Source organism: Tachysurus fulvidraco, chromosome 9 (genome assembly GCF_022655615.1).
Source record: "Tachysurus fulvidraco isolate hzauxx_2018 chromosome 9, HZAU_PFXX_2.0, whole genome shotgun sequence".
Taxonomy (NCBI): domain Eukaryota; kingdom Metazoa; phylum Chordata; class Actinopteri; order Siluriformes; family Bagridae; genus Tachysurus; species Tachysurus fulvidraco.
In genome coordinates this window covers 5,719,909-5,737,331 of record NC_062526.1, presented here as the reverse complement: position 1 = coordinate 5,737,331, position 17,423 = coordinate 5,719,909, and the positions used below count along the sequence as shown (strand labels likewise).

Here is a 17,423-nt window from a genome sequence, read left to right as displayed (position 1 = left end):
AATTTAAGACTTACTTCTTTGTTTCAAGCAATTATGATTTTGGTGTAAATGTATTAGGTAGATTACAAGTTTGAAAAATCATACAGAATCACTTTAAATTGATGAAATTAATCTGAAAAAATATGTTAAAAGGTGTTATAAAAAAGAAGTAGAAGGTGCAAAAAAAAACTATAAAAACAGACTGCAAGAAATAACATCTGTGATAGGCTGTTAGAAAAGTTCATATTCTCTCTCAAACCTCTATATCTTCAAGAAACTAAGGAGCTGTTTCCTGTTGAAGAGCCCGAGCAGAGAAAGCGTACAGGAAGGGGTTCACACAACTGTTAATAAAAACCAGAGCTCTAGTGACATTGTCTCCAGATTCTGCAGATCTTAACAAACTGTCATTCCCAGTCAATGCAGCAATGATGATCACAATGTTGGAGATTTGAACTGGGATCCAAAACATGAAGAAACACACTACAATTCTAGTCACCACCTTGGTCAATGAGTTACTGCTAAAGAAAGCTGAGTTATTAACTCCTCTGTAAAGGTGAAAATAGAAATGAGATACTATGGCAGATAAATCCAGAAATATTATAATCTCCCAGATTAAAGTAGCCACTCTTTCAACCTTAATCCGATAATTTAGCCTGCACTGAAGACGTCCTCCTGTGTCCAAGTTTAGATTGCGCTGTACAAGAGCATAGCATGATAAAACTGCACTTAACATCCACATCCCACTTAAAAGGATCTTCTTTCCTTTTCTGCCAAGCTTCTTCCATTTCTCAGGATGCAGCACTTGGATGTATCACTGCATGCTCATCAAAATCACACACAGTACGCTGCAGTAGACACTTAAGTAGATCATGTAAGAGAGAAGCTTACACAAGACAAAGACAAAGCCATGCAGAAGAGCCCAAATCCAAATGGGCAGAGAAATCAGAGTGAATAGATCTGATATGGCCAGGCTTAGCATCAGTCTTGGGGTGAAACTGCCTCTCTTCAGCCATCCAGACAGACGCACCATTACAGCAATATTACCAGGGACTCCCAGTATGAAGCAAACTGCCAGCACACCACTGGAAATCAGGTTCTCAGTAGAGACAGGAATGATGAGCGAGCTGTTGGATGAGTTGTGGTGCTGCATGGTTGAGTGCTGTGGCTTGGAGGAAACTGTAGATCTAAAGTAAGCAGAAGTGTAGGAGTCTGAGAGATATGTCATGTCAGTAAGGATACGGTTTCACATGTCATTTTGAAAAAGTCCGGAAATGTTTTTTATAGTGTTACCGGCCCCAGACCTAGGGGATATCTGTGCCGGCAGCAAATGATACACAGGTGGACCACTGAGAGAAACACGAGAGAACAAAAGTTAGATGCGTTCCAAGCGGCAGTTAGTTTATTACTGCAATACTTTTTCTTTAAATGCTTTAACTTCTGAGAAAAATTACACTTTCTAAACTTCAAGTGAATTTGGTAAAACACAACTCAACAGAAAAAACAAATTGACCAAAACACTTCCACGGTATCTGATATTCTATACATTATGTATACTTGTAGGTGTGAACATACATATACAGTTATGTGCATTTGGAGGTTTCATCAACTTACAATAATTATAACTTACATTGACGGTACAAAAAAAAGTGTCAAAACTGCACAAAAACATTTATAAAAGACACCAGAAAACCTTCAAGACATTGAAATACATTGGATTTCCTTACACTTGATATATTAACCAGATAGAATTTGTCTGTCACTCTTTCACTCATGCACGTGCACACACTGGAAAAAAATACACGTGCTGAACCCCAAAATGGCGATTGAAATTAGAATGCAACATACACTCAGCAATGTAATTCTAGAACACTTCCTAAACACTTTTAACCTATACATATGACATGAACTCAGTATTTGAGCCTGATAAACATTTATCTAATGTCATACAGCACAAACCAGACACGACACATGATTAAACTTATTATTTGTTTTTTTTTATATAATCCTCTATGGATTAAAATACAATGCTTAACGCTCAAACTCTCTGTATAACACCTGCCGATTCACCCAAGTACAATAAAATTTATATTTTAGTTATTTATGTTCATACCTGAGAGAAACAAGAGAGAACAAAATTTAGATGCGTTCCAAGCGGCAGTCAGTTTATTACTGAGCGCGTTAAACAGGGGGAAGTAGCTCTCTCGCTTGTTTCATGCGCACCCAATGTACCCTCTAGTGGTGTGGCGGCGTAATAGCAGATGTGTTTCTGAAAAGCTCTAATTTTGTAGTGTAATTAAAAAAAATTAAACATGAGGAAATGTATTAATGGGGGGTAATCAAACTTACAAATTAAATTTTATTTTTATTTTTTTTTGACCCATTACACTCTCCCCTGTTTTTAGGGATGTCTCCGGACATCTAGAACTGAGGTCGTCACTTAAAGAATGTATGCGTTTTATGTGCATGTTTTAGAATGAACAGTGCCCTCTATTCTTTCATGACCCTTTTTTTTTAGAATGCCCATACTGCTGGCACTGGGTAGTGGTGTATGTCAGGTAGCACAGGGTAAGTCTACACAGGGTAAAGGACACAAGCATGCATTGTGTTGGCTGTTGGTCTCCAAGTTTGATATATAGGTTGGCCCATCTGATTGTACGTGAACAGCTCCTTTGGCTTAGCTGCACGGGTAGACCTGCGCAGGATGACGTCATCATCATTCACTGGCCGTGCAACCTGCTGGGCTCCCAGATCAATTTCCTCATCACTACCAACCATGCAGTCATCCAATTGTCCCTGAGGTTCCACGTATGGCAACGAGTCTGTCAGTGCTTGAGATGGTTCTGATATCACAACCCGAGAGTGCTGCTCATATGTCTCAAGGTTATCTGACTTCGCCCTGCAGTGTACAGGGTGAACCTCTGGTGCTGCGACACGAAGATGACTGTGTGGCTCACTCTGGAACTGTTTGGGAATTACTCTTTTTCTTTCGTACACTGGTACTAATCTGGGATTACATGCATATCCTTCCTCATCCCCAGAATCACTGGTTTCAGGCTTGAGGGTGTCAGACAGTGGATGCTGTTCTGAGCATTTGAAGCCATGTTCTATTCAGACGCTCAACAGGGTTCCCTGTGGGTGATAGGGGGTTGTTCGAGAATGACTAATGCCAGCCAGTCGCTCAAGTCGTTGGAACAAGTTATTCTCAAACTCCCGGCCCTGGTCATGATGAAGCTTTTGTGGATACCCAAAGCATGGAATAAAATCATAGAAAATCTTTTCTGCAGCCGTTTTGCCTGATTTGTTCCGCGTTGGGTATGCCTGGGCGAAACGAGTAAAGTGGTCTACTAGAACCAAGATATACTCGTAGCCTCCTTTACTTGGTTCAAGGTGCAGATAATCAACAGACAATAGCTCAAATAACACACTAGTTGTAATTGAGCCCATTGGTGCCTTTTGAGGGACAGTAGGTCGCTTTTGCTTGATACATGGGCATTGACGAATTACATACTCTTCGATGTCACGTTGCATGAAAGGCCAATAAAATCTTTGCCTTTCCAGCCGAATAACTTTGTCCGCCCCGATATGCCCCATGTCATCATGAAGATGTTTGAGCACGAGAGACCGGAGAGAGTTAGGGAGGACCAGTTGTCTATGTTGCCCTGTCTGTCTGTATAAAATTCCCTTGTCAAGTCTAAGTCTGTTCCATTCATGTATCAGTCGTCGTGTGGTTGGATCCATTTGTCTCTTGTCTTTGTTTTTGGGGTTCCATCCTTTCTCTTTCATTGTCATTATGTTACAGATGGAAGCGTCTTCTTTTTGGGCAGTTTGAATGTCTTCAGGAGGAATAACAGGTGGGCTGGCAGGAAACACATCACTGGAACAAAGCTGAAGGGCCGCAACCCATGGTACTTCTTTTTCTCTCTCTGCCTTATCTCCCTGCCATATGGCAGAAATAACATCTGGAGGTAAAGACTCAGAGTATTCTCTGATGTGATCCTGAAGCTTCACTGGGAACCAAGAAAGTGTGTCCGCGTCTGTGTTGGTTTTGCCTGGCCTGTATTTAATGGTGAAGTAAAAGTCAGCCAATTCACCCACCCATCGATGCCCGACAGCACTCAACTTGGCTGTACTCAGAATATAGGTAAGTGGGTTGTTATCTGTGAATACTGTGAATGTAGGGGCATAGTATAGGTAATCACGAAATTCATCACAGATGGCCCATTTTAAGGCAAGGAACTCAAGCTTGTTGGAATGAAGATGATAATTCTTCTCAGCGGGCATGAGTGTTCTTGAGCCATAGGCAATTACACGTAATTTACCCCCCTGTTCCTGATAGAGTACAGCCCCCAGACCTTCATTGGATGCATCGGTGTGAAGGATGAAGGGTAAATCAAAGTCTGGGTAGGCAAGGATGGGAGAAGAGGTTAACATGTCGACAAGGCGAGAAACAATAGCGCTGTGTTCGGGGGTCCACTGAACTGGTGTCTTAGATGGCAACTGACCTTTTTTAACACTCTGTTTGGTTGGCCCAGTTTTGACCTGTCTCTCTTCAGACTCAACAGGATGCTCTTGGAGCTTAAACAGTGGGCGGGCTATTCTGGAAAAATCCTGAATAAACAATCTATAGTAGCCCAAAAAACCCAATAAAGCTCTAACTTCTCCCACATTCTTTGGTTTCCTTTCCTTCCATTGCAGCACTGCTTCCAGATCTTTTAAACAAGGTTTAAACAATTCACACTTTTTTGGACGCAATTTCATACCATGCTCTCGTAAGCGGCAGAAAACCCTCTGCAGGTCTTTGACGTGGTCCTGAAAGGTTTTCGAAAAACAGAGAACATCGTCTAAGTATGGAAAACCACAAGTAACCTCCAAGGCTATCTAATAGATCTTGTATACGTGGCAGGGGATGGCGGTCGGGAATGGTTTTACTGTTTAGTCCATGAAAGTCAACACAAAGTCGAAGGCTCTTATCTTTTTTTCTAACACAGACCACAGGGGAGGAGTAAGGTGATGTAGACTTCTGAATCCACCCATGATCAAGAAGTTTTTGAACATATTCCTTGTCTTCTCTGTACAAAGGCTTTGGGACTGCGTTGTAGGACTTTTGGACTGGTGTGTCATCATTTAAGCAGATTTTGAGCTGTAAGTCAGGAATGCAACCAATATCTGTGTCATCTCTAGCAAATACATCAGACTGATCAAAAAGCATTTTTCTGACTATTTTCTGTTCGTCCTCTGTCAGATGGGATACATCTACTGGAGGATGCCATTTTTCTTTATTTAGATGCACAGAACGATTCCGGTCATCATCAGTCCTCAACTGAGCTGAGCATAATCGGGGAATATCTTGGTATCTGGACTCGGGACTATCAATGGTTTGCTGGACGGGTTTGAGCTCGACAATATCTTCAAGATTTCCAAGAATTGTCCTCTGTGGCAGATAAATAGCATGTTTAGTTGGGTTCTGGACTGGGATTTTGACACATTTTGACAATCCGCCAGGAACATCCACTAATGCTGGTAACAGCTCTAACCCCTCAATGCAGTCATTTCCAGCAATAGGCTGAAACAGCAGGGTTCCATTTCCGAACCACCCTCGAACCCGACACTTAACTTCCCTAATTTGTCCTGCAGGTATGGTTACACCTCTCTTACCAATGCGAACACAATGCTGTGGTGTCTCCATAAAAGTTACTTGCTGGAGGGCCAACACTAATGCTTCTACAGTAGATGTACTGACCCCTAAATCTTCTTCCAGGATTGTAGAAATGTCGTTTTTTTCTTTCTGATTGGCACTTTATTTGATGATCTCTGCTATGACATTACTACCTAAAAGAGGGTAGTTACAGTCGTGACTGATAAGAAGTGGCACTCTGATCATTACATGCCCATGATGCTGACTATGTATCTGAAGATCAATCTCAACCCATCCATCAAGAGGAACTCTAGTATTATTAGCAGCTGAAATTTCAAGGGATTGATCAGGAAACAACAATCCAAGTGGCTGTATTTTTGTGTGTGGGAGTGTTTGTTCAATCCATGATTTAATCACCATTGTCACTTGTGCCCCTGAGTCAAGCAGCATCTCAAGGGGTGCCCCATTGATAGAGCATGAGACCAGACATCGCTTACCAATGAGTTGAGCTACTCTTATCTTTGGATCCGACTGACACTGTGTGTTTGACTGTGAGCGTTTATGTGTTGTGACCTTTCCTTGGGGCTCAGCACTGCTTAGGATCGCTGGCTGCACAAACGAAGCAGTGAATGCAGTTTGTATTGTTTTTTTGTACACAGTCGTTGCATTTACCTCTTGTCTCAGATAATGGTGGTTGGGCACGATCAGTAGGTGAGCGGCTGTCTTGCAAATTCACAGTCTCAGTGGGGGTGGACATCTGGGCTAGATGCTTGGTTAGAGAAGAAACTTGAGCAGTTAGTTTTTTGATAGCATCACGGTTTGCTTGTAACTCAGCATCAACTTTTGACGGGGTGCTTAGTTCACTTTGAGAGTGCTGAGCTGCATTCACAGTAACTGGTCTGTGTCTACCTATGAACCCAGTCTTTTTAATCACCCTTCTTCTTCAGTTGTGGATTTTGTTATTTGTTCCAAGAGTAAGTCATCACTAACCTGCATGTCTGAGAGAAAGGTTTTAAGATCATGTCTAACATGACTGTTTCTTTAATTTAATCCCTGGTAAAGTGTGTGAAGGAAAGTGCCCTGAACAAGCTCTTTGTTATAGCTGAACCCTACACCAGGTTGTTGTGACTCAAAGAGAACACGCTGCTTTATACCCATTATTCTGTAAAGAAATTGTTGTGGGCTTTCTTTGTCATTTTGTCTAGCACTAGCTAGTTCTTGAAAAAGTTCAGTTACATTTTTGTCCCTAAGGTGGGAGCGAAGAAATCTCTTCAACCCATCAATAGTGAGATCATCCTTATTAACCAACATCTATTTGAATGTACCAGGTTTTGTTTAATTACAGCTCTGATAATCTCACTGAACCCTTCCTGCAACCCTTCATCCATTTGTTTACAGAGACAATTGAAAGACATGTCACACCCTGCATCACAGATTTGACCACCATGTAACTTAAATTCTCTATGTGGTAACAAAGCTGAAACTTCTGACAATCTTACAACATGATCAGAAATGTTAGATGACGAGTTCATCCTACCCAAAGGAGCAGCGCCAACGTGGGAGGGCATACCTGGTGCTGATGAAGTGACTTCCCTGGTAAGTACATTGCTGTCTCCACCCTGAAATGAGGAGTTCAAGTGAGTGTCTTTGTCCATGTGTAGTGGTTGTGTGCAAGGAGTAAATCTGTCCATAGAGGATGGTGGTAGACGATCTTCTCCATCATCATTGGTTGGAGTGTGATGACGGTGGTGTGTTGGTGAATCCACAGCCAGGTCAGGTGCAGCAGTACCATATTTGGTGGCTTGGGTGTCTGAAGCTGATAGTACATCATTGAGCAAGTCGAAAAGGAGGAGAAGTTGAGTCATGCCCTCATCTTCAGCAGCTTTTAGCTTCTCACTTCTGATGTAGTCGATGATTAGGTCGTACAGTTCAGGTTCACTGAGATCAGCAACACGGTAAGTTTCGCAGCCATCATCTATGGAACTGGCAACAGTCTGCAGCTGACTAGGATCTGAAAGTTTCTTTTGGATCTTGAAGACCAGCACTCGGCGTTGGCTTAAGGTAGTCATGTTGATGTATCACCTGTGGCAGCTGTTCTTTGGATGACACTTGACACTGCAGTCTTCCCTGAAACACTGGTCACAGGATTTCACGGTTACTATGACAACCTTCCCAAAACGAGATGTGCTGTATCCTGGACGAGCCCCCAATTGTTACCGGCCCCAGACTTAGGGGATATCTGTGCCAGCAGCAAATGATACACAGGTGGACCGCTGAGAGAAACACGAGAGAACAAAAGTTAGATGCGTTCCAAGCGGCAGTCAGTTTATTACTGCAATACTTTTTTTTTAAATGCCTAAACTACTGAGAAAAATTACACTTTCTAAACTTCAAGTGAATTTGGTAAAACACAACTCAACAGAAAAAACAAATTGACCAAAACACTTCCACGGTATCTGATATTCTATACATTATGTATACTTGTAGGTGTGAACATACATATACAGTTATGTGCATTTGGAGGTTTCATCAACTTACAATAATTATAACTTACATTGACAGTACAAAAAAAGTGTGTAAAAACTGCACAAAAACATTTATAAAAGACACCAGAAAACCTTCAAGACATTGAAATACATTGGATTTCCTTACACTTGATATATTAACCAGATAGAATTTGTCTGTCACTCTTTCACTCATGCACGTGCACACACTGGAAAAAAATACACGTGCTGAACCCCAAAATGGCGATTGAAATTAGAATGCAACATACACTCAGCAATGTAATTCTAGAACACTTCCTAAACACTTTTAACCTATACATATGACATGAACTCAGTATTTGAGCCTGATAAACATTTATCTAATGTCATACAACACAAACCAGACACGACACACGATTAAACTTATTATTTGTTTTTTTTATATAATCCTCTATGGATTAAAATACAATGCTTAACGCTCAAACTCTCTGTATAACACCTGCCGATTCATATGTTCATACCTGAGAGAAACACGAGAGAACAAAAGTTAGATGCGTTCCAAGCGGCAGTCAGTTTATTACTGAGCGCGTTACACAGGGGGAAGTAGCTCTCTCGCTTGTTTCATGCGCACCCAATGTACCCTCTAGTGGTGTGGCGGCGTAATAGCAGATGTGTTTCTGAAAAGCTCTAATTTTGTAGTGTAATTTAAAAAAAATTAAACATGAGGAAATGTATTAATGGGGAGTAATCAAACTTACAAATTAAATTTTTTATTTTTTTTTGACCCATTACAATAGCTCAAGCATTTTTATATCTCAAGCAGCACAGAACCATTTGAACGTTCTTAAAAAAAATAAAAAAGTAAGGGAAAAGAATGGGGCTATGAACTTCAAAAACCGTAACGGACAATTTCTTGTTTTGCTTCACACCAGAACCAGTATCTTGAGATACTGCACCATATCATTTCTAAAGATGGTCCTTCTTTTCCCTCAAAGCTTCTCAAAACTTCTCAAAAAAAGATCCAAGATCGCGCCGCGAATGGCAGCCTCAGTGCTTAGCTCCGCAGTGTTTGTTCTGTTTTTGTTAGTTTTTTCTGTTCTCTGCAAAGGAAACCCGATCAGTTTCACCAGAGATGAACTGCTGAACATTCGGCAGCACATACCACAAGATATTTTTCTGGTTTTGGAGTATTCGGATGTTTTGCTGAATATCGTAGTTGGAGGAGCGGCTGCGCTGTTTAAGCGTTTCAGGACGCGCAGATGGGGAAAGCTCGCCGGCGCGCTCGTGAAACTCAGACAGCGTGGTTTAAAAACATCGCTGCCTAGCATTCATCTGGCCAATCTCCGCTCTCTATCCAACAAAACAGACGAACTCCTTCTGCTCACCCAGACAAATAAGTATTTTTCGAACTCTGCTGCTCTCTGTTTCACGGAAACCTGGCTGAACGACTCTGTTCCGGACAGCGCGTTAAGTCTGCCGGGCTTTCAGCTCTTCAGAGCGGACCGCGACGCGGAATCAACGGGGAAATCGCGTGGCGGCGAGACGTGTTTTTACATCAATGAAAGGTGGTGTTCTGATGTAACTGTGTTAAAGAAGATGTGCTGTCCAGATCTTGAAACACTCTTCATTAACTGCAAACCATTCTGTTCGCCGCGGGAGTTTTCCTCGTTCATTCTGGTGAGTGTTTACATTCCACCGCAAGCGCACGTTAGCTCGGCCCTACAGACACTCGCTGATCTGATCACAGAGAGTGAGCAACAACACCCAGATTCTGTAGTAATAATACTTGGGGACTTCAATAAAGCGATTCTCTCACGTGAATTGCCTAAATACAGACAGCATGTTACATGTCCCACCAGAGACAGTAACACACTGGATCACTGTTACACTTTAATAAAGGATGCATATCACTCTGTCCCACGGGCAGCTCTAGGACTCTCTGATCACTGCTTAGTTCATCTGATACCGACCTACAGGCAGAAGCTAAAAACAGCTAAACCTGTATTAAGGACTGTAAGAAGATGGACTAAGGAAGCAGAGCAGGATCTACAAGCCTGTTTCTCTCTCACAGATTGGACAGTTTTTGAAGCTGCTGCCTCCGACCTGGACGAGTTCACAGAGACTGTAACATCATACATCAGTTTTTGTGAGGATTTGTGTATTCCTGCCAGAACTCACTTAACCTACAACAATAACAAGCCATGGTTCACTGCGAAACTCAGCCAGCTCAGTCAGGCCAAAGTGGATGCTCACAGAACTGGGGATAGAGTCTTGTACAAACAGACCAAATACACACTGGAAAATGAGATCAGAGTGACAAAGAGGAATTATTCCGAAAAATTACGGATTCAATTTTCCTCCAATGACTCTGCTTCAGTGTGGAAAGGTATAAAAGCCATCACCAACTACACGACACCATCCCCCAGCACTGTGGTGACTCAACAACTGGCAGACGACCTGAATGAGTTCTCCTGCAGGTTTGAAAAAGCCCAATTCTCACCTTCCGTAACCCCCGAATCAGTCACACCTTCAATCCAGTTCAGTGAAGATGATGTGTGTCAGGTCTTCAGGAAGATCAAGAGAAGAAAGGCTCCAGGCCCAGACAGTGTTTCACCAGCCTGTCTGAAAGCCTGTGCTGATCAGCTGGCCCCCATCTTCACGCGGATATTTAACACGTCACTGGAGCTGTGTGAAGTACCCTCATGCTTCAAAAGCTCCACCATCATCAACCCTTACTGGACCCCCTGCAGTTTGCCTACAGAGCAAACAGGTCTGTGAATGATGCAGTCAACATGGGACTGCATTATGTTCTGCAGCATCTAGACAGACAAGGGACTTATGTGAGGATCCTGTTTGTGGACATCAGCTCTGCCTTTAACACCATCATCCCATCACTACTAGAGCCCAAATTAACCCAGCTCTCCATGCCCCCCTCTGTCTGTCAGTGGATCACCAGCTTTCTGACAGACCGGCAGCAGCTAGTGCGACTGGGTAAACTCAAATCTAGCACCCGCACCGTCAGCACTGGCGCCCCCAGGGCTGTGTTCTCTCCCCACTACTCTTCTCCCTGTACACAAATGACTGCACCTCTAATGACCCATCTGTCAAGCTCCTGAAGTTTGCAGACGACACCACACTGATCGGCTTCCTCCAGGACGGTGACGAGTCTGCTTACAGACTAGAGGTTGAGCGGCTGGCTGTCTGGTGCAGCCTTAACAACCTGGAGCTGAATACGCTCAAGACAGTGGAGTTGATAGTGGACTTCAGGAGAAACCCCCCTGCTCTTCCCCCACTAACCATCATGGACAGCATTGTCACAGCAGTGGAGTCATACAGATTCCTGGGAACCACAATCTCCCAGGACCTGAAGTGGGACATTCACATTGACTCCATTGTGAAAAAGGCTCAGCAGAGGTTGTACTTCCTTCGTCAGCTGAAGAAGTTCAACCTGCCACAGGATTTGCTGAAACAGTTTTACACTGCCATGATCGAATACATCCTCTGCACCTCAGTAACTGTTTGGTTCAGCTCAGCCACCAAATTCGATCTCAGAAGACTACAGAGGGTAGTCCGGACTGCTGAGCGAATCATTGGCACAACTCTCCCCACTCTCCAAGACCTGTACTCCTCCAGAGTGAACAAAAGAGCAAAGAAAATCACTCTGGACCCCTCACATCCAGCACACTCCCTCTTTGAACTGTTACCATCTGGTCGGCGCTACAGAGCCCTGAGCTCCAGAACGACCAGACATAGGAACAGTTTCTTCCCTCAAGCAATCCATCTGATGAACAATTAACACCATGGAACACACAACTCCTAATATTTGCACTATGTATACCTCAATAGCACATTTCATACTTGCACTCTGTACATACATGCATACATATTGTCTGTACTGTTTACTTCAACTGCACACTTCACAATTGCACATGTGTACATACAAATTGTATATATTGTATACTTTGCATATGTATATTTCATATGTTTATTTAAACTGCACATTTTCACACCTGTAAATGTGTACATACAATTTCTTCTATACTGCATATGACGTCTTGTTACACTGTAGAGATTATGTCACTAAAACAAATTCCTCGCATGTGTAAACATGCCTGGCAATAAAGCTGATTCTGATTCTGATTCTGAAATTGATTATTTGAAACAGTGAAAAAACTCAGTGCTATATGTACTGACAACAGAGTTTGCATGTTCTGCCCGTGATGCCCGATGACGCCTGAGATAGGCACAGGCTCCCCGTGACCCAAGGTAGTTCGGATAAGCGGTAGAAAATGAGTCAGTGAGAGAGTGTATTTGGATTAACATTACACAAATGTGAAAGAGCACATGGTTTAACTCTTTCATTAAAAAAAAATTTTCATTATTTTCAGCTCTGTATCAGTTGCATTTCTTCCTTTAGTAGGTGTAGGTGTGTGTGTGTGTGTGTGTGTGTGTGTGTGTGTGTGTGTGTGTGTGTGTGTGTGTGTGTGTGTGTGACCTTTCTGCCTCCGTACTGGCATCTATCTCTACTCTTAACACTCTACGATCTGAAGCAAATTGCTGTACAATTATAACATGTTACAAATCATAGTAAATGTGCTGCAAGTTCCTCTCATGTTGTCTCACAACTGTGCAAGCAGAGGTAGCATTTTTTAAAAAACAGAAAACTTTATTTTGGTTTATAGCTCGAAATGTAAGTGTATTTAAATTTAGAAAACAGCTTTCAGTTTCAACCAAAACTATATATAAAATCAGCAATATAAAGCAGAGACGCAAAAAATATAACAAACACAAAACTATACTTATAATGAATGTTGCTAATATTGACTGACATTTTTGACTGATTAACATTTGTCACTTTACAAATTTACATTCACAAAATTTGCAGATGCACTTATATTGAGCAATGTACAAAAGTGCTTTGAAGTCTCCAACAATGAATACATTAACACTCGTTCACTAGGTTACAGACTTAGGATACATCAACGTTAAGCTTTTTTGTTTCAAGCCATATTGCTTTTACTTCAAATGTATTAGATGAGTTGGATGAGATGAGCTGCTGCATGGTTAGAGCTTTCATTTAACAGGGTGTAGGAGATAATATAAGAAGCAGACGTGTAAAAGTTGGTGGTTTCTTGTGTATAGAAAAACATCATGGTGTCGGATCATGCACGTCAGGAAGTTATAACACAAAAAGATCACCAATGTATTTTGCATTTCTTCATGCATTCATTTTGATATTATAACAATTTATGCTTTATAAATGTATTGACAATAAAGAGATTCATGCAAGTGGTAAAGACAGACAGGAAAAAATATTTGTTGTCTGGAAATTCCAAGTAAACCAGTTCAGTCATCTGCATTAATCTCTTGTAGACCTGTGGAGGTGGGGGCATGGTTAAGTGGAAGTGAATGGAGGGTGGATTTGGGAGAGTGAGTGTTAAGGAGGTGACCACACCTGTAGGAGATTTACTATCAAAAGTTCTATTTAAGTGAGTGACAACAAAGATATGCATGAGATACGAGAGCACAGGGATATAAACAGAGCACAGCTATAGCTGAGCTGAGCAGAACTGAACCTTAATGTGTATGTGCTTAATTTGGTGTCTCTCCTGTGAGCGTGACCATGATTCAAGAATCACTAAAAATCTCTCACATGGGAAGAAAGCAAAAATAAATTTGAAAATATCTTTTTATTTGTCCCAAGCCATAGTGAGGATTCAGCAGGCAGTAGGGGAGAAACAGTACACAGGCAGAAAGTTAGTTAACCAGAAGTAGTAATCCATACAGGCAAAATAATCCTACAAGGGCAAGGCAAAAGACGTAGTAAATCCAATGGCAAAAAATCAGAGCAGAAAAATAAGGCTTGGTACGCAACTGGGTTCACAATACTTTGCATCATATAGCCATTTGTGGCTAGCTTAAATGCTGGCGCATCCGGAAGTCGAAACCAAATGTGACCTTGACTGAACCCAGAAGTTAGTATTCTGGTGTTGGCTCCCTCCAGAGAGCTGGCGAGGATGTTCTTACAGAACAGGGGATCAGTTTGCACGCTTTAGAAAACCGATCTACCGCCATAAGAATGGTTGTGAATCCCTGTGAATTGGGGAGATCCATGTTAATTGCCTGTGTGTCCCGAGATCCAGGAGGTATGAACCCATTCCAAGATGCGTCACCTGAAATCTGTGGGTACATATTGCAGCCTAGTAGGGCAATCGGGGGGACAGTCCCTCAGTTGTGCTTGTCGTATCTCCTCCATAAGGTCCCATCATATGGGCGCAATGACTAGGGGGGCGGGTTCTGGGTCAAGTTGGAGAGAAAATGCATCGGCTTTACTATTCTTGGAACTTCTGTTCTTATGGTCCGTTAGGATTTGAAATGGACATTGAGCAAACTCCAACTAGTGTCTCCATTCCTCCAGTGCGTTCGTGATGGAGAGCAGTTTGCTTTGGCCGAGGTGAGCTTTCTAGAACAGAATGCACATGGGTGTAGTTTGGCTTGGAAACCAGCCAAACTAAACGACGTTGGGGGAGCACATCCCCTATTCCGGTACATGAGGCATCTACTTCCATGATGAATGGCAGGTGGGGGTCTTGGTGTTGCAGGATGGGGGCTGTGGTGAATCTATTCTTGAGGTCTTTGAAGACATTTTGTGCAGAGTCTGACCACTGCATCTTGTGTGCTTTATCTCATAGCAGTGCTGTCAGGGGGGTTGCCAAGCTAAAATTTTTAAGAAATCTTCTATAAAAGCTTGCATATCCAAGAAATCTCTGCAATTTCTTGAGACTGGTTGGGGTGGGACATTCAGTGACCGTCCTTTCTTTGCTGGGGTCTAATTCCACCCCCTGGCCATTGATAATATAACCCAGAAAAGAGATTGTATCCCAGTAAAATTCACACTTTTCCTCCTTTATACTCAATTTATGTTGTAGAGTATGCAAAAATACATGCATAAGCTCACTCAAACCTCTATATCTCCAGGAAACTAAGGATCACCTGTTCCAGCTGTTCCGTGTTGAAGAGCCTGAGCAGAGAAAGCGTACAGGAAGGGGTTCACACAACTGTTAATAAAAAACAAAACTGAAGTAACATTATCTCCAGATTATTATCTCCAGATTCTGGATGGAGCCCCATGCAGCCCAAAGTGTTGCAAGGAACAGGGGCAGTTCAAGAACCAGTGGCACGTGATGGAATTGGGGGTATTGGTCTTGGTTCCCAGTGCACCGCAGGATTTCTCGATCAAGTTGAAACATATCGCTTACAGTTGCAGTGAGACTGGAGTCTCACTGCAACTGTTGAACACATTTTGTTTTTTTCAGTGTAGAACATCTTAAGATACTGCATGGTTTAATTATAATTCTTTTATTTAGAAAAAAAATATTACAGAATTTTCAGCTCTGTATCAGTTGCATTTCTTCTTAGGTGGTGTGTATCTTGTGCCTCCATATTGGCATCTATTTCTACTCTTAACTGTCTGAAATGACTCTGAAGCAAATTCCTGTACAATTATAACGTTGCAACTCACGGTAAAAGTTCCTGTCATGTTGCCTCACAACTGTGCAAGCAGAAGCAGCATTTATAAAAATTAGAAAACTTTATTTTGGTTTATAGCTCGAAATTTTGAATTTCAAAAACAGCTTTTAGTTTCAACCAAAACTATACACTATATGAAATCAACAATGTAAAGCAGAGACACAAAAAAATCTAACAAACACAGAACTATACTTATAAAGAATGTTGCTAATATTGATGAACACATTTTTGGATTAAGTAACATTTATCATTTTCTAATTTAAGACCATTATGCTTTAGGAGCACACAAATGGACATGCATCAGCTCACTCAAACCTCTATATGTTCAAGAAACTAAGGATCATCTGTTCCAGCTGTTCCCTGTTGAAGAGCCCGAGCAGAGAAAGCGTACAGGAAGGGGTTCACACAACTGTTAAAAAAAACCAGAGCTGTAGTAACATTGTCTCCAGATACTGCAGATCTTAACAGACTGTCATTCCCAGTCAATGTTGCAATGATGATAACAATGTCGGAGATTTGATTAGGGAACCAAAAAATAAAAAAACACACCACGATTCTCGTCACCACCTTGGTCAATGAGTTACTGCTAAAGAAAACTGAGTTATTAACTCCTCTGTGAAGGTGAAAGTAGAAATAAGATACGATGGTAGATGAAGCCACAAATATTATAATCTGCCAGATAACCGTAAGCACTCTTTCAGTCTTATTCTGATATCTTAGCGTGCACTGAAGAAGTCTTCCTCTGTCCATGCTTAAATCGCTTAGTATGAGAGCATAGCATGATAAAACTGCACTTAACACCCACATCCCACTCAAAAGGATCTTCTTTCCATTTCTGCCAAGCTTCTTCCATTTCTCAGGATGCAGCACTTGGATGTAACGCTGCATGCTCATCAACACCACACACAGTATGCTGCAGTAGAAGCTTAACAACATGATGTAAGAGAGAAGCTTACACAAGACCAAGCCAAACACCCAGCCATGCAGATGAGCCCAAATCCAAACCGGCAGAGAAATCAGAGTGAGTAGATCTGATATGGCCAGGCTTAGCATCAGTCTTGGGGTGAAACTGCCTCTCTTCAGCCATCCAGACAGACGCACCATTACAGCAATATTACCAGGGACTCCCAGTGTAAAGCAAACTGCCCCCACAATACTGCCAATCAGGTTCTCAGTAGAGACAGGAGCGATGAGCGAGCTGTTAGATGAGTTGAGGTGCTGCATGGTTAGAGCTTTCGCGTAACAGGGTGTAGGATCTAAATACTAAAAGAAGCAGAAGTATAGGAGTCTGGTTTCTTACGTAGCTTAAAAAACAGCATGGTGTCGAAAGATATGTCAGGAAGTTCTGGTGAAAAAGGTTCAGCAATATATTTTGCATTTCTTCATGCACTCATTTTGACATAATTTAGACTTTATAAACGTATAAACAGTAAACAGATGAATGTAGGTGGTTAAGAAAGATAACAAAATGTTTTTTTAGTCTGAAAATTCAGTAAAGCCAGTTCAGTTAGCTGCATAAAATTACATTGCATAAAATTCTGCTGTTTCTCTTGTAGATCTGTGGAGTTGAATGGAGGGTGGAATCAGGAGAGTGACTGCTAAGGAGGTGGCTACACCTGAGTGACAGCAGAGATATACATGGGAGACAAGAGAGCACAGAGACACAAGAGAACACAGCTAGATCTGAGCTGAACAGAACTGACTACTGTGTATGTGCTTAAGTTGGTGTGTCTCCACTGAGAGAGACCATGATTCAAGAATCACTTAAAAAGCAGAATTAAAGAGAATGAGGGAGA

The 17,423-nt window shown here is 41.9% G+C and overlaps 1 protein-coding gene and 1 pseudogene across 1 annotated transcript; both read right to left on the bottom strand.

Annotated features, from left to right (window-relative positions):
* Window positions 1–256: 256 nt before the first annotated feature.
* LOC125145522 lies at window positions 257–3,102 on the bottom strand (annotated as a pseudogene).
* Window positions 3,103–15,408: 12,306 nt separating this feature from the next.
* Window positions 15,409–17,263, bottom strand: LOC113653353 (C-X-C chemokine receptor type 2-like). The gene has a single exon (XM_027162911.2). The coding sequence runs from the start codon at window positions 16,849–16,851 to the stop codon at window positions 15,961–15,963; it is 891 nt and encodes a 296-aa protein (XP_027018712.2). The 5' UTR covers window positions 16,852–17,263; the 3' UTR covers window positions 15,409–15,960.
* Between the last annotated feature and the right edge of the window lie 160 nt (window positions 17,264–17,423).

Coding starts and splice junctions, on each gene's coding strand:
- LOC113653353 (XM_027162911.2), bottom strand. CDS start 16,851: ATGCAGCACCTCAACTCATCTAACAGCTCGCTCATCGCTCCTGTCTCT.